Source organism: Hippichthys cyanospilos, chromosome 4 (assembly GCF_059441005.1).
Source record: "Hippichthys cyanospilos isolate Australia breed blue-spotted pipefish chromosome 4, RoL_Hcya_1.0, whole genome shotgun sequence".
NCBI lineage: Eukaryota > Metazoa > Chordata > Actinopteri > Syngnathiformes > Syngnathidae > Hippichthys > Hippichthys cyanospilos.
In genome coordinates, this window is record NC_142372.1 from 22,329,528 (window position 1) to 22,349,554 (window position 20,027).

Consider the following 20,027-nt stretch of genomic DNA (forward strand, 5'->3'; position numbering starts at 1 on the left):
GCATCAATACACCGCTCTTGTTAACACACGTTCCTCCTGTCAACTCAGTCCCCGAGGGAACCCGGAAATCAAAACAACAGTTCCGCCCCTATTTACTACACGTGTTGATTGTCCAACTGTGTGCTCCCAAAAACACGTTTTTGCCACTTTTCAGGATTTTCTACAGTAAAATATTGTTGCTAATAAATGAAACGTTGCGTTTCACTTGGCGGACTTGGTGCAAAGTCTTTCCTCGCACAGACTTCCTCTTCACACTCTGGACTGAAACGATTCACACTGACGTCCAGTGGCTTCAAATATGTTGGGATCGTTTAGAAATCATTTTGGGAACAATTTTCAACTTCAGAAAGTCCCACGTTGACCAGCATAGGAGAGATTTCTCGCCAATGTCATTGTATTTTATATATCAATATCATTCTACTGCATGTCATTTAGTATCCGAACCCACAACCTCAGTACTGTGTGGCGGATGTGCTAGCCAGTGAAGCACCCTCCCACCCACATGAAAATTAGGTTCACCCCAATTAAAAATGGAAAGCAGATCTAAGAATACCATAATGCGGCCTTTGTGTGTCCCGTCCCGTACGCTTCAATAATGTTTGAGCAATCTCAAGGAAATCAAGTTTGAGTTGTTTTTTTGTTGTTTTTTTTCCACCTTTGAAGGAGTGGTTCACGGTCTTCGATCAGTACCGCAGAACCAACTGCGTTGTGTCCGACCTCATCATGGGTAATGACTATGTTTTTCGAGTCTTCGCCATCAATCTGGTGGGTCACAGCCCGGACGCCTGCGTCACAAAAGACAGTGTCCACATCCAGAAAACTGGTAGGTGGGATTGGAAAGACGCAAGACGGATGCCTGCAGTGAATGCGACAGTCCTCACTGACGCCAAACCGAACTAAACTGGAGACATCTGCAGGGATGGAGTGGAAGCCGGCCACCTACAAGGAGATTGACTTCTCGCAGGCTCCGAAGTTCACGCACCCGTTGGTGAACCGTTCGGTCATAGCGGGCTACAACGCCACACTCAGCTGCTCCGTCAGCGGTATCCCCAAGGTCAGTGAGTCGGTGGAACAACGTGTCATGCGTTGCGACGGAAATATCTCCCGACAGATTTTCTTCTTCTTTTTTCCGTTAGCCGAAAGTGACCTGGTACAAAAACAAGATGGACATTACGAATGAAGCTAAATACCGGATGCTCAGTAAGCACGGTGTTCTGACCTTGGAGATCCGAAAGCCCTGTCCATTCGATGGAGGGGTGTACATGTGCAAAGCAGTCAACGGCAGCGGGGAGGATGTGGTGGAGTGTAAACTGGAGGTTCGCCGTAAGTATACGGCAACGATTTTTTACGTCACGAAAACGAATGAAAAAGATCAAACTGAAATACAAAGTAAACCAAAAAATCATTTGGGTTATTAATAAGAAGGAAAAAAAAGCTAAAGCTAAAGTGGCATTTGGTTGTGTAATGCTGTTTTTGACTAACAGATTGGCAGCAAGCTGTTTGGGGGAAATTGAACCGGTTTCTGAAATTGAGGTGTGCAAATTCCAATTTCCTATTTTCAAAACTTCAGTATAGCTGAAAAGTAACAAAAATACTTGTTGTAAACTGAATCTGTTGGTGAATAAAGAGGGCACCTATGTTTGGCTTGTTTCCGCAAACATTTGCGACGAGGGTCCTTGGAAAATTTGCTTTCTAAAAGGGACTCCAAAAAGTTTGAGAACGCCCGCTTTACTATGCAATAATTCATGACATTTTTTCTTGTATCTTGTCCATGACATTGGACAACATTTCTGCATAAAACATATCATACTAAAACTAATACAAAACTAATGAAAAAAACAAACAGAGCTTCTTTTGATAAATAAAACCCCCAAACCTTCCTTAAAAAAAATCATTAAAACTACTTTGTAACTGAATGAATACATACATAGAAAAACTAAATAAAGACTAACAGAAAATCCCAAAACTTTTCTAAACTTGGTATATGGACAGACTCAATTACAGCTATGTAGTGCGGCCTTTTTTTGTTTTGTCTAACATGTTATGTTTGTGTGTGTCTGTGCGAACGTTCGCCATATCATATGGCTCCGCTACATCATTAATTAACACAGAAGACAAAAGAATAAAGACAAAAGATATTGTTTGATTTGTGTCCTCAAAATAATCCTGGATCAACATTACCATACCATATAACATTAGCTTACCTTAAAGCAGTTAAGGCATGAATGCTTTATCCAAGTTAATAGAAGTTTGCAGAACCGTAATACATTACCAGTTCGAGTATTGCTGGTTGTAGAACATTTTAAAAAGCAGAATTGTGCACACATCTGTGTGTTAATGTCTATATGCTCAAATTGGGATTGAGATCACGTTGCCACCTCATTGGTTTGCGATGAGTATGAACAGCTGTTTTGCTTTCTTTTCAGCTCAAATTGCAAAAGAAGAAAAGAAGTAAGAACGGAGCGGGCAATGTTTGCTGAATTCTCTCACTCCAAGTTCACCTTTTCTTTTTTTGTCATGAAAAGTTGTCCACTTTCCTCTGCAATCACCGCACACCTGCTCACGTACCCAAAAGAAGTACTGTACATGTCAAACTACATAACGATTAAAGAATATCTGATTTTTGTTTGTGAGTTGCGTCTTGTGTGGCTATTTGTCATGATTTATGGGAAAAGTGCACTGTTAATTCTAAAACATGCACAGGAAGGGATATTTGAGTTGCTGTTGGCTCAGTTTTTATTGGACCGGAGCCTCGCTAAAACCAAAAGGTGTGAGGCATGTGTCTCATGTGTACACCAGTGGGACGCATTTGTCTGTGCCTGAAATAGCTGACGCGTCTTTTTAACCACAGAGCACGTGCGTGAGAGAAGTGTAAACACATGGTGGTTTGTTTCTAACTGAGAGGGGTTGTGCTGCCCTAATTATTCTTACGACACATTTATTCCCGTTTCCTGCATTCTTAACTATGTTGCAAAACATTGCAAATGGTAACAGTGCTTCTCTTTACAGCATTGCTTTGGCAAGAAATTCACAATCCCAACGCCAGTAGCTCCTGATTTTATAACACGTTTAAACATGATTTTGATGGCTTTTGCAGGTGGCTGTCAACTTTGATAGCTGTAATGGAACTGATCATTTTAAAGACTTGCAATTTAACATTCACGCATTAAATGAGTGCACTCAAGTCAAATAGACCCCCCCCCCCTCCCCCCTCAAAAAAAAACACAACAAAAAAATCACTAGTCAACGTTGCAATTAGTTGGAGTAATGTGAGCTTTGACTTTGCTGTCAAGAACTTTGGAGCTGTTGCTCTGATCAGGTAAAAATAGTAGCCCGGTGTTCTAAAAAAAGAACGCTCGACCTCAGCACATAGGAATCAACACCACAACCAAGCTTGGCTTGCAAAACATGTTTTGGCCTCAGCAATGCAGAAACTTTTACATATAGTAGTAGTAGTACCTTCAACTGACACTTTACTGGATGACACAACTAATGCATACAACTAAGTCGTTCGTATCGTTGCCATTATCTAATGAATGCACTGTTTCATACTGCTTTTACAATAAACTTAACTCCGCACGTTGTTTACAGAACAACCAGAAGATGCACATGCTTTTTCAGAGACATGATCAAAGACTATCGACCTCATTAAACGTTATACTGTATCAGGTTTTAAATAGCCAAAAACCAAATGCATTTTCACCATCGCAAGAATCTACATTGGCCATGAAGTGCAAATCACACACACACAAAAAACCTAAGTAAACAAAAAAGGTCATGGCCAACAAAAAAACACTTTACAAAAGAGAAGCACACAAGAAAAGACGAACACAATAAAAAGAGTGCGAAGGAAAAAGGAAGCAAACAGAAAAATGGATGCACAAAAAGACGCAAACAGGAAAAACGAAGCAAGAGACAAAAAAGCAAACAAGGAAAAGAACGCACGCAAGAAAAATGAAGCAAGCAAGAAAAATGACATGGGAAAAAAAAAGAAGCACGAAAGAAAAGGGGAGCAGAAAATAAAAGGAGCAAACTAACTTTCTCCACCGGAAGTGGTTGATGTGGGTCGGGGACAGAGGTGCGGACTCACTCCTGATTGGACGACAGGAGGCGAACTTCGGGGCCAGCGTAGGAATCTAACTTTGTGGCTGCAAAGCCTATCAAATGCTACACTTGCACACTGTGGTTGTGGTTTACAAGTGAAGTGGCTAACTAGTTGAGGTTATCAGGGAATAACTGACTGACCTGCAGAGTAAAACTCTGAAAGAAAATTGTGGCACACTTAAAATCCTTTTATTTGTTTGAAAAAAAAAAATGATAGCGTGCTTTACAATCTGGCGCGCCTATTTATGAATTTTGACTTTGCCATCCATAATGAATAATTGTTTTTGTTAACTTCATGTTCCCATTCTTAAGTGCCTCTAATTACTGGCAGACATCCCTGAACTACTTTGCGCTTCAATGTCTAAGAAGCATGGGAAACGTAAGCCAACAAGCCTGCGGTTACTTTTCGACTGTCGGAAGATCCCGTCCTCTTACGTGCCAGTGTTATTGCACCAAAGCACGCAAGACCTGGTCTGAACCTAGCATATGTCATACTTCTAAATCTATCAAAAATAAACATATGGTAAAAATAGCATTAACTATTTGTGCTACAACAATAATGTGCTTTATAATCCAGCGTGCCTTCTGTATGTAAATAAAGTCCTTCATTAATTTTACACCAATACACACCAATGTATTAATCTAGTGTACTATGTGGTCCAAAAAATATGATACTACATTATCTCCCATCCCTCTAAGGATTGACATTGTGAAATAAATAAAACGTTTCCGGAAGCAGTGTATTCTTTGGTACAGTGAAGATAAGGTGCAAGTCTATATAGCGCACCTGCAATGTACATATATATAAGACATGTTCTAAAAATGCTCAAAAGACACATTTGGGCGTTCATAGTTTGAGATGGAACAACAATTCATCGCAAAAATGGTTGCGTTTGCACAGATTTATTCACATTTGTTTTCCTACATGAGCAGATAAAACATGAAAAGGACAAGAAATTCACAACTACAAAAAAACCCTCTGCACATTTATCTATCAATCAAATTCTCAGTGAATAGTTTGGTTGGAAAATAAAAATCACAGTATACAGTATAGATTCCTCCCACATATAGCACTTAATATTATATTCACTCAGTAGGGTAAACTTAAAGCCGGGGGTGTTAACAAAAGGAACGGAAAAGGAAATAAAGTTGTTTTCTTTTATAAAATAAATCAAACTGCTACCGCGGGGGTAGCATCCTATAGAGTAGCTTTCCAGTCTTGCTAGTTTTGTTCAAATATATTATTGACGGCTATAAAAATAGTCATTGAAGCCTCGATTTTCAATAAACATCAATCTACCTACAGAAAGACCTGTGAACTTTCACCAGCTGGAATATGAGATGTCCAACAATCAACAAACATTTAGGCCGACGCGGCAGACAACATCGGCAGTCTGGACTACAGTGACAAAACAACAAAGAAAGATTCACTTGAGGACACAAGATGGTCTCGATGATGGAGACAACGTTCCATTGGCTACATTCCTGAGCACTTGTAGATACATGCTCCGAGGGTGGAACAAATGTCTAGAATTACTTCAGCCAAGTCCTTGCACACGATCACATTAGAAGTCGCTTGACAATGCCAGTAATACACAGCATTGGACCAACGCTCTTGCGGCCATTGAGGAGGCGTGACGGAACGGAGATAAAGAAAAAAAAAAAAACCAATGATATTAAAAATACCGTATCCTGCATATAGTGGCTTTGCTGTTACAGTGGACTAAGTTTGAAGAACCTTGTTTGACATTATATTTATCCCTGTTAATTTGAAACTCTGCACGCCCAAAACAAGTATTTAATTTCAGGTGTTCAAACGGTCTGGACTGTAATTAATCTTCATTCAGAGATCGCTAATTATCCGTAACTCGGCGCGACAGCCGCACTTAATCGGGGATTGGCTGCAATTTGCACAATGCAATTGCAAGATGTACTTTTAAACGCTGACTGAAGTGCGCAATGGTCAGCAAAGCAGTGAAACTTCCAGCATTATAGTATCAAAATATCCAATTCAACGCAAGATGAAAAAAAGGTCTTTAGCAGGCAGACTGCATTTGGAAAGGCCAAATGGGCAAACGACACCCTATTTACACGTACCAGCTATGTATTTGAAAAATACAGCGCTTGCAAGAGCCTGACAAAAGCCGGGTTATTAGTTGCCGAACAAGGTTACCTTTCCAACAAATGACATGACCTCCATCCAAATATTGCTGCTGCGCAACTAATAAATAAGAGCTGTTGCTCGAAACAGTGATATCTGCTACTTGATCACATTCTTAGCCACGGTCACAAGCAAGTGTTACGTGGAGATTGACAACCTCTACCGCTATCACGCTGTTGTATCGCAATGCCAGACCAATGTTCACCTTTAAGGTGGAGACCAGCAGACTTCTACATTCACAAACTCTCCATTTGTTGGCTATGTGAAAAAAGAAACAAAATGAACGTTGGTTGCGGCGGCGCTTTAATCATTCAAAGTGCGCTGATGAACGCACGCACGTGGCAAAGTAGCCTCGCGGGCTATCTCACAAAGGCAAAACGCGGGCACCGGCGGCCAGATGTCAACGTCCGCTCATCTGCCACCTTTCGACACAATCTTCTCTTCCCAACATTCGCTCAGCTCCAAGTTCCCTTTCCATGACCGCCTACGGAAAACAAATCTTAAGTGCTTGTCGTCACCTTTTGCCGCCGACCAGTCCGTCCCACGCCGAAGTCACGGCGCGTAGACGTTTGCGGCGACAGAAGCGGAGCGCCGAGGCGGCCTCAGTCTTTGACACGAGGTATGTTGTATGAGTAGTGTACTAGAGGGAGGCCTCTGCTCTGACAGAAGCAGGCCCTGCCGCACGCCTGAACTTGGTCCGAGCTGTCGGACACAAACGAGTCCCCCTCGTCGACGTACTCCGACTGAGCGGACGGCGTAGCGCTCTCCGGCCAGAATCCCTCAGCGCGCCGGCACGCCGTCACTCCTGTCATGAGGGTGGGACAGCTGTGAGACTTGACAAAGTGTCTGCAGAGCGTGGGGGACGAGTGGGAAGTGCAGGTCTTGGCACGCAGCGTCGCTTCACACTCTTCGCACACGACCATCTCTCCGCAAAGTTGAGAGTAAACTCCGCAGTCAAAGTTTAATTGAGCCGAGGAGCTGCCGCCCGTGAGCTCGGAGTCTGCGCCCGCCCCGTCGGCGCGACGTTCGCCCCCCGTTTGTTTTGTCTCCCCGGTCGAACGTCCGCAGCCGCGTAACCTCAGCCAGTCCTCCCTAAAGGCCGGGCTGAAGAAAACATAGAGAACCGGGTTGAGGCACGCCGGCAGGGGGAAAAAAATGAGCGCGACGGACTTGGCGATCTCAGGGCCTCCGGCGGCGGACCCCGTTAACAGGGGGGCGAAGGAGAACGCGGCCACGGGGCAAAAGAAAATACAGTTGGTGAAGATGAGCCAAGCCACGTGCCGCAGGGCGCCCGTCTGCTCCGGGTCGACGAGCTCCACCCTCCCGAGGCGGCAGTAGAGCTGAGTGTAGATGGCGGCGGTGAACAGGTAAGCCAGCGCGTTTAGCAGCACCAGGACAACCGTGACGCTCAGAGCCGGACTCTCGGCCCGGGCGAAGGGCAGGCAGAGCGGAGAGGCGGACTGTTGGCTGAGCTTCAGCAGAGGGAGGCAGGCGGCGGCGCCGGCAAACAGTCCCGACAGCCCCGCCGCCAGGCCGAAGCGTCTCCCTCGACTCCGGCGCCCTCCGCGGCCCGGGCCGCTCCTCCCGGGTGACATGGTCGCTTTGCCGAGAATATCCCGCACGGCCACGCTGCGCTCCGCCGCTGCCAGCGAGAGCAAGAAAACCGCCCACTCTGACGAGAAGACTGCGAGGGAGCCGGCAAACCGGCAGCCGGCTCCCATTTCCCACCACACGCCGAACTCGGCAAAGGATCCCCACGTAGCGACGTCCAGCGCGGACAACGCGCCCACGTACAGGCCTGTGAGCAGGTTCGCCAAGGCGAGAAGCCCCATCAGCAGCCTGGCTGGAGGGATGGATGGAGCCCACCGGTGGGAGTGGCCTAAGCCGCAGCGTGCGGGAGAGAAGGTGGCAACCAGCACTAGACTGTTAAAAACTAGCGACACCAGGCAGATGAACCAGACTGTCAGGCGAATCATCCAGTTGCCTAAAAGATGCTCACAGGGCTTAAAGGCTCCTGAACACAGATGGAGAGAGAGAAAGAGAAAGAGAAAAAAAATATGTAAATCGACACTGCAAGTCAAGCATTGAGGAAAAAGGTCATTCGCTTGCCTGGTGAGGGAGAGCAATGCATAATCGTTGAAATTTGTTCCACCTCCCCTCCGTCTGAAAGATAAGTAGCAAATGTTACGACAGGAATCATGCGCAGGTCTGGGCCAAAAAAAGACAGTTATCAAGTGAAAGTGCATTTATTTTACTCATCTGTTTCAAAAAGTGAACTTGTATTAGTTTACTACACACAGTGAAATACCTCAGGCCTTTGGTTTGTTTCGATTATGATGATTATGGGCCAAAGACGTAAAAACTACAAAACAAAAAAAAAAAAGAACGATTTTCATACGTCACTACACGCATCATTGCGATCTGCCAAACTCCCTAAGATACTGGTCTGCAATTGGTTCGGCGTCACGGATTCACTTAGATGCTGGTCTGCCATTGGTCGGCGTCACGGTTTCAAAATGGCACCATGTTAAAGATTTGTTTTCGCGTGGGTGCTTACAATATCTATATAGTATTCATTGCGCATTTTAGTGCTTAATTCAAACTCGGTTAGCCATGGTTCCCAAGACTGCTAGTGATGTTAAAGAGAGAAGTAAGAAGATGATTTATATGGAAACCAAGCTGGAGATAATCAAGAAATCTGAAGAAGGCTAAGGTAGGCTAGGCTACCCTCACTATCCAATATGGCCATAACAAGCTCATCGCAGAAAGGTAAATAAATCCTTTCTATATATGTATCTATGATGTTATTTCATTTTATAAATGTGTATTACCGGTATATATAAGCAGTACTTACTATACTTACTTACCCGCATTAGCTAATTAACATAGATTTTGTGGGAATTGCCCGCCGTACGGCAAATTCGCGTTACGATCCCAACCGCGGAACGGATTAATCTCGTAAACCGGGGGCCCCCCAGTAGTTTGTTGGGCCACCTTTTGCATTCATTACAGCAGGAGTTCTCGAACGTTTTGGAATCAGGGCTCCCTTTTTGGTAAGCAAATTTTCCTCCCATTGCAAATGTTTGCAGAAACAAAAGAAAACAAAAAAATATCGCTCTTTTTATTCACTAACACATTCAATTTGACAACAAGTACATTTGTTACTTTACATCCATACTAAAGTTTACAAAATAAACTACTAAATTACTTGGGTCTATTGAACACATTTTGAAATGATTATACTTTTGAAAATATAGAGAACTGGTTGAATTGATTGCTTTATTGAAGTCATGAATACTTTCGCAATTGAAAATAAAATAACATGAAATTCACACAAATACATCTTTTTTTATTAATAACCCAAATTATTTCACGGACCCCCTTGGAGTCAGGCTGCCACTTTGAGAACTATTGCTTTAACACGTGGTGTGGAAAAAAAAAAGTTTGTGAATGTGGGATTTGGGCCAACATCCACTTATTATTATCTTCTTTTTCTTCTCCGATTCTTGCATTTCTGTCGCCCGATCAAATTTCAGTCTGTCACCATGTCAAATTAATCTGTATATGAGCGTGTACCTCCTGCAGTCAGGCCGCCGACTATGGGAACTACTGCATCACAGCATGACGGCAGTATGGCTTGGAGGCGACGAACCATCGGCGCAGTTCATGCGTTCTTGTAGCCCGAGCGGCTTTAATTATTGGCCTTCGGATTATCTGCATTTTAGGATTTCTCTTCCCTCGTCTCCGTCGATACAATACGACAATAGCCCGATCGATTTTCAATGAGGCTCAAGCCGAGCGAGTTCGCTGGCCAATCATGTACTGTTCTTCCATGGCTAAATGTATTAAATCAATTAGTTATTAAAGTGGTAGTTTTGGCTTCATGGGCAGGTGACATATTATATAAATGAAATCGCTGTCTTAAGCAGCCGAAAGCATAAAATGCTCAGAAGGTTTGCTGGCAGAGAGAGCTATGTTGACTGATGAGTCCATATCATGCGGTTGTCTCTGGCCCGTTGCCTGTGGGAGGCAACGATGAGAGGTTTCGAAATTATTATCGCTTTACCGGTGGCTGGCTGGCTGGCTGGCTTTTGTAACAAGGAGGAATTCCACTTTGTAGTTAATTGGCTGTCCTTCTGGGGCGGACGGCGTCATTCTAATTGGAAACTCTTTCAACAAACTGTTGACTGCTTCCATGACAGTCCACAATGAGGCGGGTCGCGTTACAGGTGATTAGCGAGCCTGAAAGAAGGGGTGTGGAGTCTGTGATGTTAGCGCTAACTAGTGCTCTGCTAGGCTTTGACAACATACGGTACATAGCTTCCTTAGTAGCTTAGAGCAGATGTTCCCCATGGCCAGGTACCAGTCCGTGGAGCAACTGGTGCAGGGCCGCACCCGAAATAATCATGTTTTGGAACTGATTTAATTTATCCTTTGACATTTGTAGACCCGTGCTTTTTTTTTGGTCGGATCTTTGTTTTTTGACGCCGCCTCTGGCCGCTGTTGTTATCACCGTTCGTAGCGAAGAAGGACGGTGTGACGCGAGTCGAGAGAAGTCCCTGTCGGTGACACGCACGTTCTATCTGGCCCAGGAGTGTTTGCAAGTTATACTTTGTAAGAATGTCGTCATTTATGATAATATGCCCAAATTTAATTTGATTGTGGAGCCAACAACTTGTGACTGTGGATACCATGCTGGCTAATGTTAAGCTGTTGTCTTCAGCATGTTATATAGTGCTGCCTTGCATGCGTTTAGTTCATTAGCATTTTCGTTTGAGCCAGATATGCCCCATTGGTATGTTGGCATTATGCAAAGGCTTTGCATTGAAATGAATTTCATTCGTAATTCAATTATGATTGATTTAATCAATGTAATTCGTGTACATTTTTGTAAGATATACAAAATGTGCAAGGGCACATGGGCCTTACCTGAGTAACTGAGTTGTAGCGATGTTTGAAATTGACGAGAGAGACATCGACAGCCTATGTTTGGTGTACCTTTACACGGTGAGCTCATATTCTGTGTGCATTTTATATTCGCCGCCTCCTTTATATTCGGCCCCCCGGTTTGGAGCATTGCACTTTACACATTTAGCACTGTTGTACTAAATGTACTCAAGGATTCCTCCTTGGTTGATCTCATCAGCAGCATGGTGCTCTTCCCTGACATTCATGTCGGCAGTGTACCCCATGATACTGAAGCCTACAGAGCCAGACTAAGACCATTAAAAGGCTGAGGACAACCTACGCAGGTATTTCATGTTGAAAACATTAGGACGCAAGGAGCCTGCGATGGATGATGAACTTTGTCATGACATTCTGATTTTTATGAAATACAGTATTTTTTGTATCTCTCTGCCATGATCATAAAAAAATGAAACAAATAAAAGGCTTCAAATGATACCCTTTGTGTGTGGTTAACTAATACAAAATGTTCACATTTTTAAAAAATTGAAATAAAAATATTCCCTAGGCCTAGATGGTCATATTTTTGGGCACCGACCTTTATTTCGTTTGGAGCAACATTATTAAATAAACTTAAGTGGGTTCCACAGAGATAGCTTTGTCAATTTTGAGTTAACACGCCGACATTTTGAAAGGAAAAGGGTGTGACTGCAACGTTCTCACCTTCAGATCGCTTGACACCACTTTCCTCACAAGAACTTGTCCCCGAGTTACAGGCCACAAATGTGCAGCATTGGTAGGCATAAGGAACAGAAATGGATCTACAAAGAGACATATGGTATATATGGTATCGTGTACATGATACGAAGATGAGATCAAGGCAGATGTAACTAATAAAATACAATAAATTGAACTGAAAAACAATTCATTTCCACAAATACTGATTTCTCCCTTTCACTACGGATTTTTTTTCTTTTTGAAAAAGTAGACTTTATGGCACATATAACTTGTTTATAAGTCGAGGATACTTGGAAAATTTGTTAAAAAAGAATTCTATGGCAAATGTGCCAATTGTAATTCATATGCATATGTTTTAAAGTGGAAAGTGTAAAAATATCATGGCCTACGTCCTTTAATAATGTTAATAATTATTCATCTTTTTATTGGTGCACATCATCTACTAATCTTTTCATTTCATACACTTTGATTACAAATAGAACCTTTTAGTTGCTGCAGAATGAATGTCGAGAACTTAAACGTTGATTTTGTAGAAATCCCCAAATATATGTAGGTTCATACTTGTGTGTATGTGGGAGATGTAAATTTATCCTTCAGCGTTTCCTTACCTGAGTTTGGGTAACTGTCTCACAGACAGCAAATTTTTCATCTGCGGATTCCCTGAGAGTTTCAATTGACCGAGGGCACTCAGACCACTTGTTGGAAAAGATGTCAGATGGTTCATACTCAGATCTCTGCAGGACAAAGATGGAACAAATGACAATGAATCTTATTCATTCTATCTTGGATAGAATTGTAAATATGTTGTAAGGTAATCATTTATACTTACAGGTTAGTGAGAGCGGCAAGAGTGAAAAAGGCATCACTGTGGATGAATTGGATTTGATTTCTACTCAGGTCTCTGTGAAGGACAACGAAAAGGTATGAAACCTTTCGGGGCATCCGTATTTGTGTGTGTGTAAGCGCGATGCACTGGACTGACTTACAGTAAGCGGAGAGCGGTAAGACCTTGAAAATGTTCTCTTTCTATTTGCTCAATTTGGTTGTGCTGGAAGCTTCTGTTGATTGAAAACAAGACCTTCTTAAGACTGACACAGTTTTAACAGGGTATAAAGACATGAGTGACATTTTCAAGCTCCAGCTTTTCTATCGAAACTCACATCTCCTGCAGTTGGACGCAGCCCTGAAGGAACGGTAACTCCTTGATCTCATTGTAGGACAAATCACTAATGAGGGGAACATGAGACAGCTAATTAGCTCACTGGGAAAGTCTTAAAATGATGGTGCGACGATACAGGCAATTTGTCGCCCAAGGAACGGAAAGGGAACGCTTCTTACAGTGTCTTAAGCAGCTTGAGATGGTCACACAAGTCAGCGGGGACAGATGATATCTTGGTCCCTGACAATGTCCTGGGAATACAAAAACCTCATCAGCCGCTGCACACCATTGAATAAGCTGCGACTATTCATTCAGGTTCGCTCACAGGCTCTCGATGTTATTAGTCCACGTGAGGATTGGGAAGTCATGCACCATGCTGGCCCCACGTAGCATCCTGGGAAACACGCGGTAAGAAAAAACACAATTACAAGTAGGCCGGGAAATTTTCACCGAAAGACACATTGCATATAAAACATACAGTTTACACAACATAACACATATGTACAAAACCCTCGTACAAAGAGTCCTTGGCTGGGTTGGACAAGGTAGTGTCTGGAAAAAGGTTTTTTTTCCTACGACTTACAGGGAGTGGAGGTCGGACAAATTCTGGAAAGCCGTAGCACCCACAAAGGACAGCGGGTTGTCATAGAAATGTCTGCAACGAGGGACAAACATCTATTTCAGCTCGAATGCTTCTTTGGACATTGAATGGAAAAACTAAGTTGTGGGATTTTTCCTTTGATGAGTGGACCAGTGCCTTCTGATCTTACATGGTTCTCAGCAGGGGGTTGTTATGAAAAGCCCCTTCTGGTATGGAAGCAATATCATTGCTATGGAACCCCCTGCAAGAAAAAGGCCAAATGCATTAGGTGTGTTGAGAGACTCAGCATACATACAGTAGCAGTCATATGTTCAAAAACACACTTTAAGTCAGTGTTTTTACATCATCTAAATTATTTTCTGAATTGCAGCTTACGACTTCAACATGAAGAAACATCGATCTGGTTATTTGGTGAACAATAAAGTGTTGACATAACAGAATATGTTTTATCATTGAGAGTCTTCATAACAAACAACTTTTGCACAGATAACAGCCTTGCGTATTTGGTTGTCACTGATTATCATTGTTTGGATTTGATTTAGTATTCAACATTTGACGTTTGGTTTTAAATTCATTTTTTTTTTGAATATGCAAAGAATTCTTCATAGGCTTTTTTTTCCTTCTATTTTTTTCAAATCCTCAAACATTTTTAACTATTATCAAACTTAAATGTCTGAAGATTAAGATTTTTGTTAGAGCCCCAAGCGGTCATCAAGTTCCCCGGAATGCCTTCCCCCCCTGCTGAAAAAAAATCCTGACAGAAACACAGAGGTAACAACAAATGTAAGCGAAAACTCAAAAGAGAATATATATATATATATGTATACTTACAGTTCTTTCAATTTGGGCAGGGCTTCTATTGCTTTGGGAAAAACATTCAGGTTGTTGAAGTTAAGGTCCCTTCAATGAGAAAAGACAAGACGCTCAGCAAAGAGTTCCCCACGATTTTAAAGTGCCTCTCAGAGCAAATTTACAATTATGAATTACAAATTCACTGACATATTTTCTCAATTTGAAAAACCAGACGGACTAGAAAAAAAAATCTGATTGAAGAGTTAAGACAGTATTGCAACTGTCTTCGTCATACAGACAAGCTAACAGTTTTAACAGCGCAGTAATAAAATACCAGTCTATCCGAGTAAGATTTGAGATGATAAATCTAGGAAAACAAACATCCCTGCAACATTCTTGGACCGTTATCAGAAATAAAACATGTGATATGAAAACATGTAAATGTAACAGGTTCCTCATAGACTGGTGTGAAGCCAAGAAAGAATTGTGATGCTTTGATATGTAGGAAAATGGAGTTAGCACCAAAAGACACACTAGAGAATTCTTTTGACTTGTCTGTTGGGCAGGAGAAAATTCTGCAATGCATTTTGACCGTGGCGGACATTAAGGGATTTTCATGGTTGTGTGGCAGGAAGAAGCAAACAGTGGGAGGGCAGATCTGATACGAATCATGTACTTTGCTCTATTTATCCTCAGCAATTACAGGAGGAAGTGGAGACAATGATGTCTGGAGGACCAGAGCAAAGGTGGGCGTGGGGGCCGTAGAGGGGGACTTGTTAACACATGCATACGTGTACACATACACATGCATACCCACTCAATCTGGAATTTGGAACTTACAGTGTTTCCAGGTTCGCAAGACCAGCAAAGCAATTGCTGCCAATGTCTGCAATTCTGTTGTTGTGAAGATGCCTGAGCACAAAGAGAGGAAAATAAAACAAACAAAAATTTAAAGTCCTTAAAAAAACTTGGTCACCCGCGTGAAAGCCATTTATTTATGTGCTTTTCAAGTTGTCTGGCCCACTGTTTATATAAAAACATGTTCTCCATTCAGACTGCCAGATTCTATAGTCAAGCATGAATTTTTAAAATGTAGAGATTAAGAAGGATCCACGACTAAGTTTGTTTTTTCAGGTTACAATATTAAACGGTAAGTTATGAAAATAAAACATTTTAAGAGAAAGGTTTTGTTCTCATGCTGTTTTTCAGCACAACTCACAGGTATGCATTCTTTTCCTCCCTCGGGGTTTTTTGGCAGAGCGTAGAATGTTCTTATTCAGTCAGTCAGTCTCCTTAATTAATGCTGAACAAAGTACACAAGCAGGTTGATCCTGTTTTATCGTATACTGACTGGAAAGCTCGCTGGCTCTGCTCGGGACTCTTTAAGAAATTTAATTACCTAATTAATGGGTCACTGTCCTGTCGCACATTATAATAAAAGGGCTAGCCATACTTCGTACACAAGTGGTCCTCTTCAGAGTATTGGGGTATGGGTAAAATATATGTTATGCTATTTACATACAGTAAGCTTCGTTTAATTTAACTGTAAATTACTTTGTTGGCATTGATGACTGTTGTAAAGTATTTTTACCCATTCTTAGTCATTTTCTATATCTTAGACTTGAAAGTATTTTGTTCATAGTGTTTTGTCTAGCAATTGGATGGCTTTCATAAAACAACGGTGAAATGGAGAAATAAATATGGAGGTACATTAACCCAGAAAATGTATAACACCACGATGGTCAAAACTTCAAATTTGTTCTCCATTTAACATCAATTACAAACGTGTCATGAAAACTTACAGCACAACTAGACTGGTGAGGTTTGCAAAGGCGTTGTCTGGTATGTACAAGATGCGGTTCAATGCCAATGTCAGCGCTTGTAGGTTTGCCTGGTGCCGCAGTGGACCTACTGGGACCTCTGTTAGGTTGTTGTCATCCAACCATAGATGTCGCAGTTGCTGAAGATCCTCAAAACTGTCATCTGGAACTGCCGTAATATGGTTTGCATCCAGTCGCCTAAAGATCAGAGGAGTCGGAATGAAAAACGAAGACGGGTATTAGGCAAAATAATATTTTGGGGGTGTGAATTTGCAAATTTGAAATATTAACTTGCATTCAGGCAAATTAGTTTTAGTGGTTCAAGTGCGCCTCGTACATTTCTATTTTTATAAAGAAGCCCAGTGAGTCGGATCGGATTTAAAAATTGAGATTGACAAAATAAATGATTTTGTATTGAATGTGGAAGTGTTTTAACACTGTCACTGAACTGTTTCCTCAAGATATTCTCCCTCCCACTATGTGTCGCACCCTCCCTCAAAATTCCTTAAGCGTCTGGGCTGGAAGGAAAACAGTCTTGATTGACATTTAGCTCTCTGGGGCTTTATACAAAGTGAGACCTGGCTCCACAAGAGCATGTTACTTCAGCTAGAGACCCTGAACCCTCTCAATGGAGAGAGATGAAGGTAATGGGATCATGGAGTGGTGCTAATGGCTTATAGGGTTATTTTATACAAAAAACACACACAGGTTGCTTGGAATTACACTCAGTAAATCAACAAGTTAGGTAATGTGGAGGCGAAGGACATTGGCTTACATTTACAGTACATAGGGATTTTGCTGACTAAGATTGCAGCATGCTCAAACCACATGTAAGGAAGTCTCCCCATGACAGGACGTGTCTCAGTTTATCATTTTTACACCACAAAAGCCTTCAATTTAAAACAAACAACATCTTGGGTAGTAGCTGTGTTACTCAAAAAGCTCAAAAAGCTCATTTTGAGACGTCAAAATCCAGTACAGTGAAACCCCTAGATAGGAAGGTTTCCGCACACGAAGTATGCGCTTCACGAGTAAATATGCGGCTACATTTTTGCCTCTAAAGATGGAGAACAAAAATCAATATACGAGCGAGAACTCACATGCTCCAAAAGATCCTGGTTGAAATCTTGAAATTCCCACATGCATTAAACATGCCATACCACTGCGCCAGTTTCCTGCTCTGCCATTTGTCAGAATCCCTCACATTCATTGCCTTGCCCTTCTATTGGCCTTGCTGTATAGCAGTGGTGTCAAACTAATTTTTATTTGGGCCGCATTGTAGTGATAGTTTCTGTCAGAGGGCCAGAATGACTGTGAATTCAAATACATTTTAAGTGTGTTGATCACACATTTACCAAGATTTGATATCAGAAGCCGGCATAAACTGTTCAAAAGAGATTTGGAGAGTAAGAAAATGTTAGTTTTTCTTCCCCCCAATTTTTAAAAGTTAAAGACAACTTGCAATTTTGGTATTTTAGTCAGAAACCTGAAGTCACATCAGCATTTCAAGGGCCACAAAAAGTGAGGTGGCGGGCCGGATCTGGCCCCTGGGCCTTGACTTTGACACCTGTGCTGTACAGCATAGCTCGCTAGTGTACAACTTCCTTGTCGTCGTTCAGTAAGGCCAGCATTATAGCGCTCTTGTGAATGCAAGATCCGAAGACAACCCAAGGGAAGGGACATCGCAGAAAGTAGGCCTCCCTCTAGACAGATCTAGATCAATCTTATTATGAACTGAATGACAACACATGTGTAAAGTACAGGTACAGTATATGCATGAGACACAGCAATTCACAAAGTTGTCATATTACCCAAATGAAGTCAGTTAATTAAAATACACTGCAATGCATGATATAAACACAAACTTACAAACACGCATACTTTTTGAAATGCCATCTGAAAGGGCATATGAGAGGATGGACATGAACGAAATCCACTTACAGTCAGGTCAGTCCTTACAAACAGGCTTGATGGGCTATAGCCCAAGGGCCAACAGTACTCAAGGGCCCATCATAATTTAAAAATAAAAAAAAAGCCCGATCAGTAGATTTCTGTCAATCACTTAACGTTGTTGAAATGAGTTGAGTTGAGTTGAAGTTGAATCCATACAGAAACATATTTAGGATGTGTGCTAACAGACGTCCGAGAATTCCTAATAGTTTCTTCCTATTCCTAACCCTACATAATAAATGAATCCCATTCTTATTGTGCTTGTGTGTACATGCGAGTAAATAAGTTTTGGTAACTCACAGAGACTGGAGAAAATGAAGTTTCTTCAGGGCAGCACTAGGTACTGTCTTAAGTTGATTATTCTGGAGCATCCTGATGATAAAAAGCATATTGCATTGTTTCAATCAAACTCACAATTAAACCCATTGGTTTAACAGACACGGTACAACCAAATATATAAATATTGGTAAGCATCGTAGGATCCTTTCCATTTGTTGACATTTTTAAGAACAATTTAATTCCATATGATACGATATTACAAGTTGAAAACTAACATACATGTCGAAAAAAATATGACAGAAAAAGTTTCATATTACAACCTGCTTCTTTGAATCAAACTCGGGTTTAGAGCATCGCAACATAAAAAGCAGGGTCTAACTCTTGGAGTGGTAGCATTGGATTGAAATTGAAAATTGTGACTTGATATATTTTTAAAATAGTTTACTTTTAAAAAGTTTGTCTGTGACAGGCAGTGGCTGATAAAACAGGTTGGATTATTTAAACATTTAAAAAAAGGCTTTGCTTTTATGTGAATATTATTTTGTTGCACTTAGAGGAGACACATCTTATGTTATTCACACAAACATCAATCATATGTATATTTTCCAGATATTAGGGATATTAGGGACGGAATGAGATCTCATGCGATGAGATCTTGCAAGATTAGAACGTCACGCGATTCCTCTTCCATGCACAGCAGGTCGTTTTTCTTGTGGCCGTGTTTTGACCATGGAGGATACAGAAGATTGCACTGCTTGTTACTGCTCTGAAAAATGTGGTGAGACTTCATAATGAACATGACCATACAAAAATATTAACCAAACAAAGTAAGCAGTGCAGTAATGCAGCTTTTACTTTGAAGTTATTCCCGGAAACATGTTGCAACAAAAGCTGACTTTATACTGCCCAACCAGTTGCTGCGGGAGAGTCGCAAGTCGGGACTTGATATAAAAAACACAACAAATCACAGTCAATCATGATAATTATACATATTTTTTCCTTTTATAATTTATTACTGTCTCAATATCTGTAGCCCCGCAAGAGAAATTCAGGATCCTTCAATTAGTTTCAAATGACGTGGCGATATTTTGGTTTTCCGGTTGAAGAAAAATATGGCAAAATATTGATAGATTAGATAGATGGTTTGTGACCAAGGCAAAAAAAAAAAAAAAAAAAACTTGGCCATACGTTGCAGCTTACAGGAGCTGTATGCATTTTGTTAAACAATCCGTTATTAGGAAAAATCTCAGCTGTAGCTGAAAACTGAGCCTGGATTTACTTGTTATTTTTATTTGCACATTAGACCATTATTTTGTTCAGTAAAAAGAGAACATTTTGAAAATTGGAAACTCTATGTTAGGCAATATTTTATACTACAAATTTTGTCTCAGACTTGAGCTTGTGAGATCTGGTCAGACCTATCAGATTTTTTTTAAGATTAAAATTTTCTACTGTTCAATCTAGTTTTGTCAATGATTGAGAAATAAGCAATTGCGAAACAGAAAGCCTTCAGTCAGA

The 20,027-nt window shown here is 41.4% G+C and overlaps 2 protein-coding genes across 2 annotated transcripts in view; one reads left to right on the plus strand and one right to left on the minus strand.

Moving 5' to 3' along the window:
• mybpc3 (myosin binding protein C3) overlaps positions 1 to 2,625 on the plus strand; it is a 29,616-nt gene extending 26,991 nt beyond the window's left edge. Inside the window, exons 27-30 of the mRNA XM_088412872.1 lie at positions 664 to 823; positions 918 to 1,054; positions 1,137 to 1,323; positions 2,427 to 2,625. Of these exons, the coding sequence (XP_088268998.1) occupies positions 664 to 823; positions 918 to 1,054; positions 1,137 to 1,323; positions 2,427 to 2,455 (513 nt within the window). The 3' untranslated portion in view covers positions 2,456 to 2,625. The remainder of the gene's footprint in view (positions 1 to 663; positions 824 to 917; positions 1,055 to 1,136; positions 1,324 to 2,426) is intronic.
• Positions 2,626 to 4,991: 2,366 nt separating this feature from the next.
• Positions 4,992 to 20,027, minus strand: part of lgr4 (leucine-rich repeat containing G protein-coupled receptor 4) — a 34,019-nt gene continuing 18,983 nt past the window's right edge. The window contains exons 4-18 of the mRNA XM_088413783.1: positions 18,531 to 18,602; positions 16,263 to 16,478; positions 15,301 to 15,372; positions 14,500 to 14,568; positions 13,838 to 13,909; positions 13,651 to 13,722; positions 13,393 to 13,461; positions 13,247 to 13,318; positions 13,069 to 13,134; positions 12,895 to 12,966; positions 12,738 to 12,809; positions 12,517 to 12,642; positions 11,894 to 11,991; positions 8,375 to 8,428; positions 4,992 to 8,279 (exon numbers count right to left, since the gene is read on the minus strand). Coding sequence (XP_088269909.1) covers positions 6,868 to 8,279; positions 8,375 to 8,428; positions 11,894 to 11,991; positions 12,517 to 12,642; positions 12,738 to 12,809; positions 12,895 to 12,966; positions 13,069 to 13,134; positions 13,247 to 13,318; positions 13,393 to 13,461; positions 13,651 to 13,722; positions 13,838 to 13,909; positions 14,500 to 14,568; positions 15,301 to 15,372; positions 16,263 to 16,478; positions 18,531 to 18,602 — 2,614 coding nt within the window. The 3' untranslated portion in view covers positions 4,992 to 6,867. The remainder of the gene's footprint in view (positions 8,280 to 8,374; positions 8,429 to 11,893; positions 11,992 to 12,516; positions 12,643 to 12,737; positions 12,810 to 12,894; positions 12,967 to 13,068; positions 13,135 to 13,246; positions 13,319 to 13,392; positions 13,462 to 13,650; positions 13,723 to 13,837; positions 13,910 to 14,499; positions 14,569 to 15,300; positions 15,373 to 16,262; positions 16,479 to 18,530; positions 18,603 to 20,027) is intronic.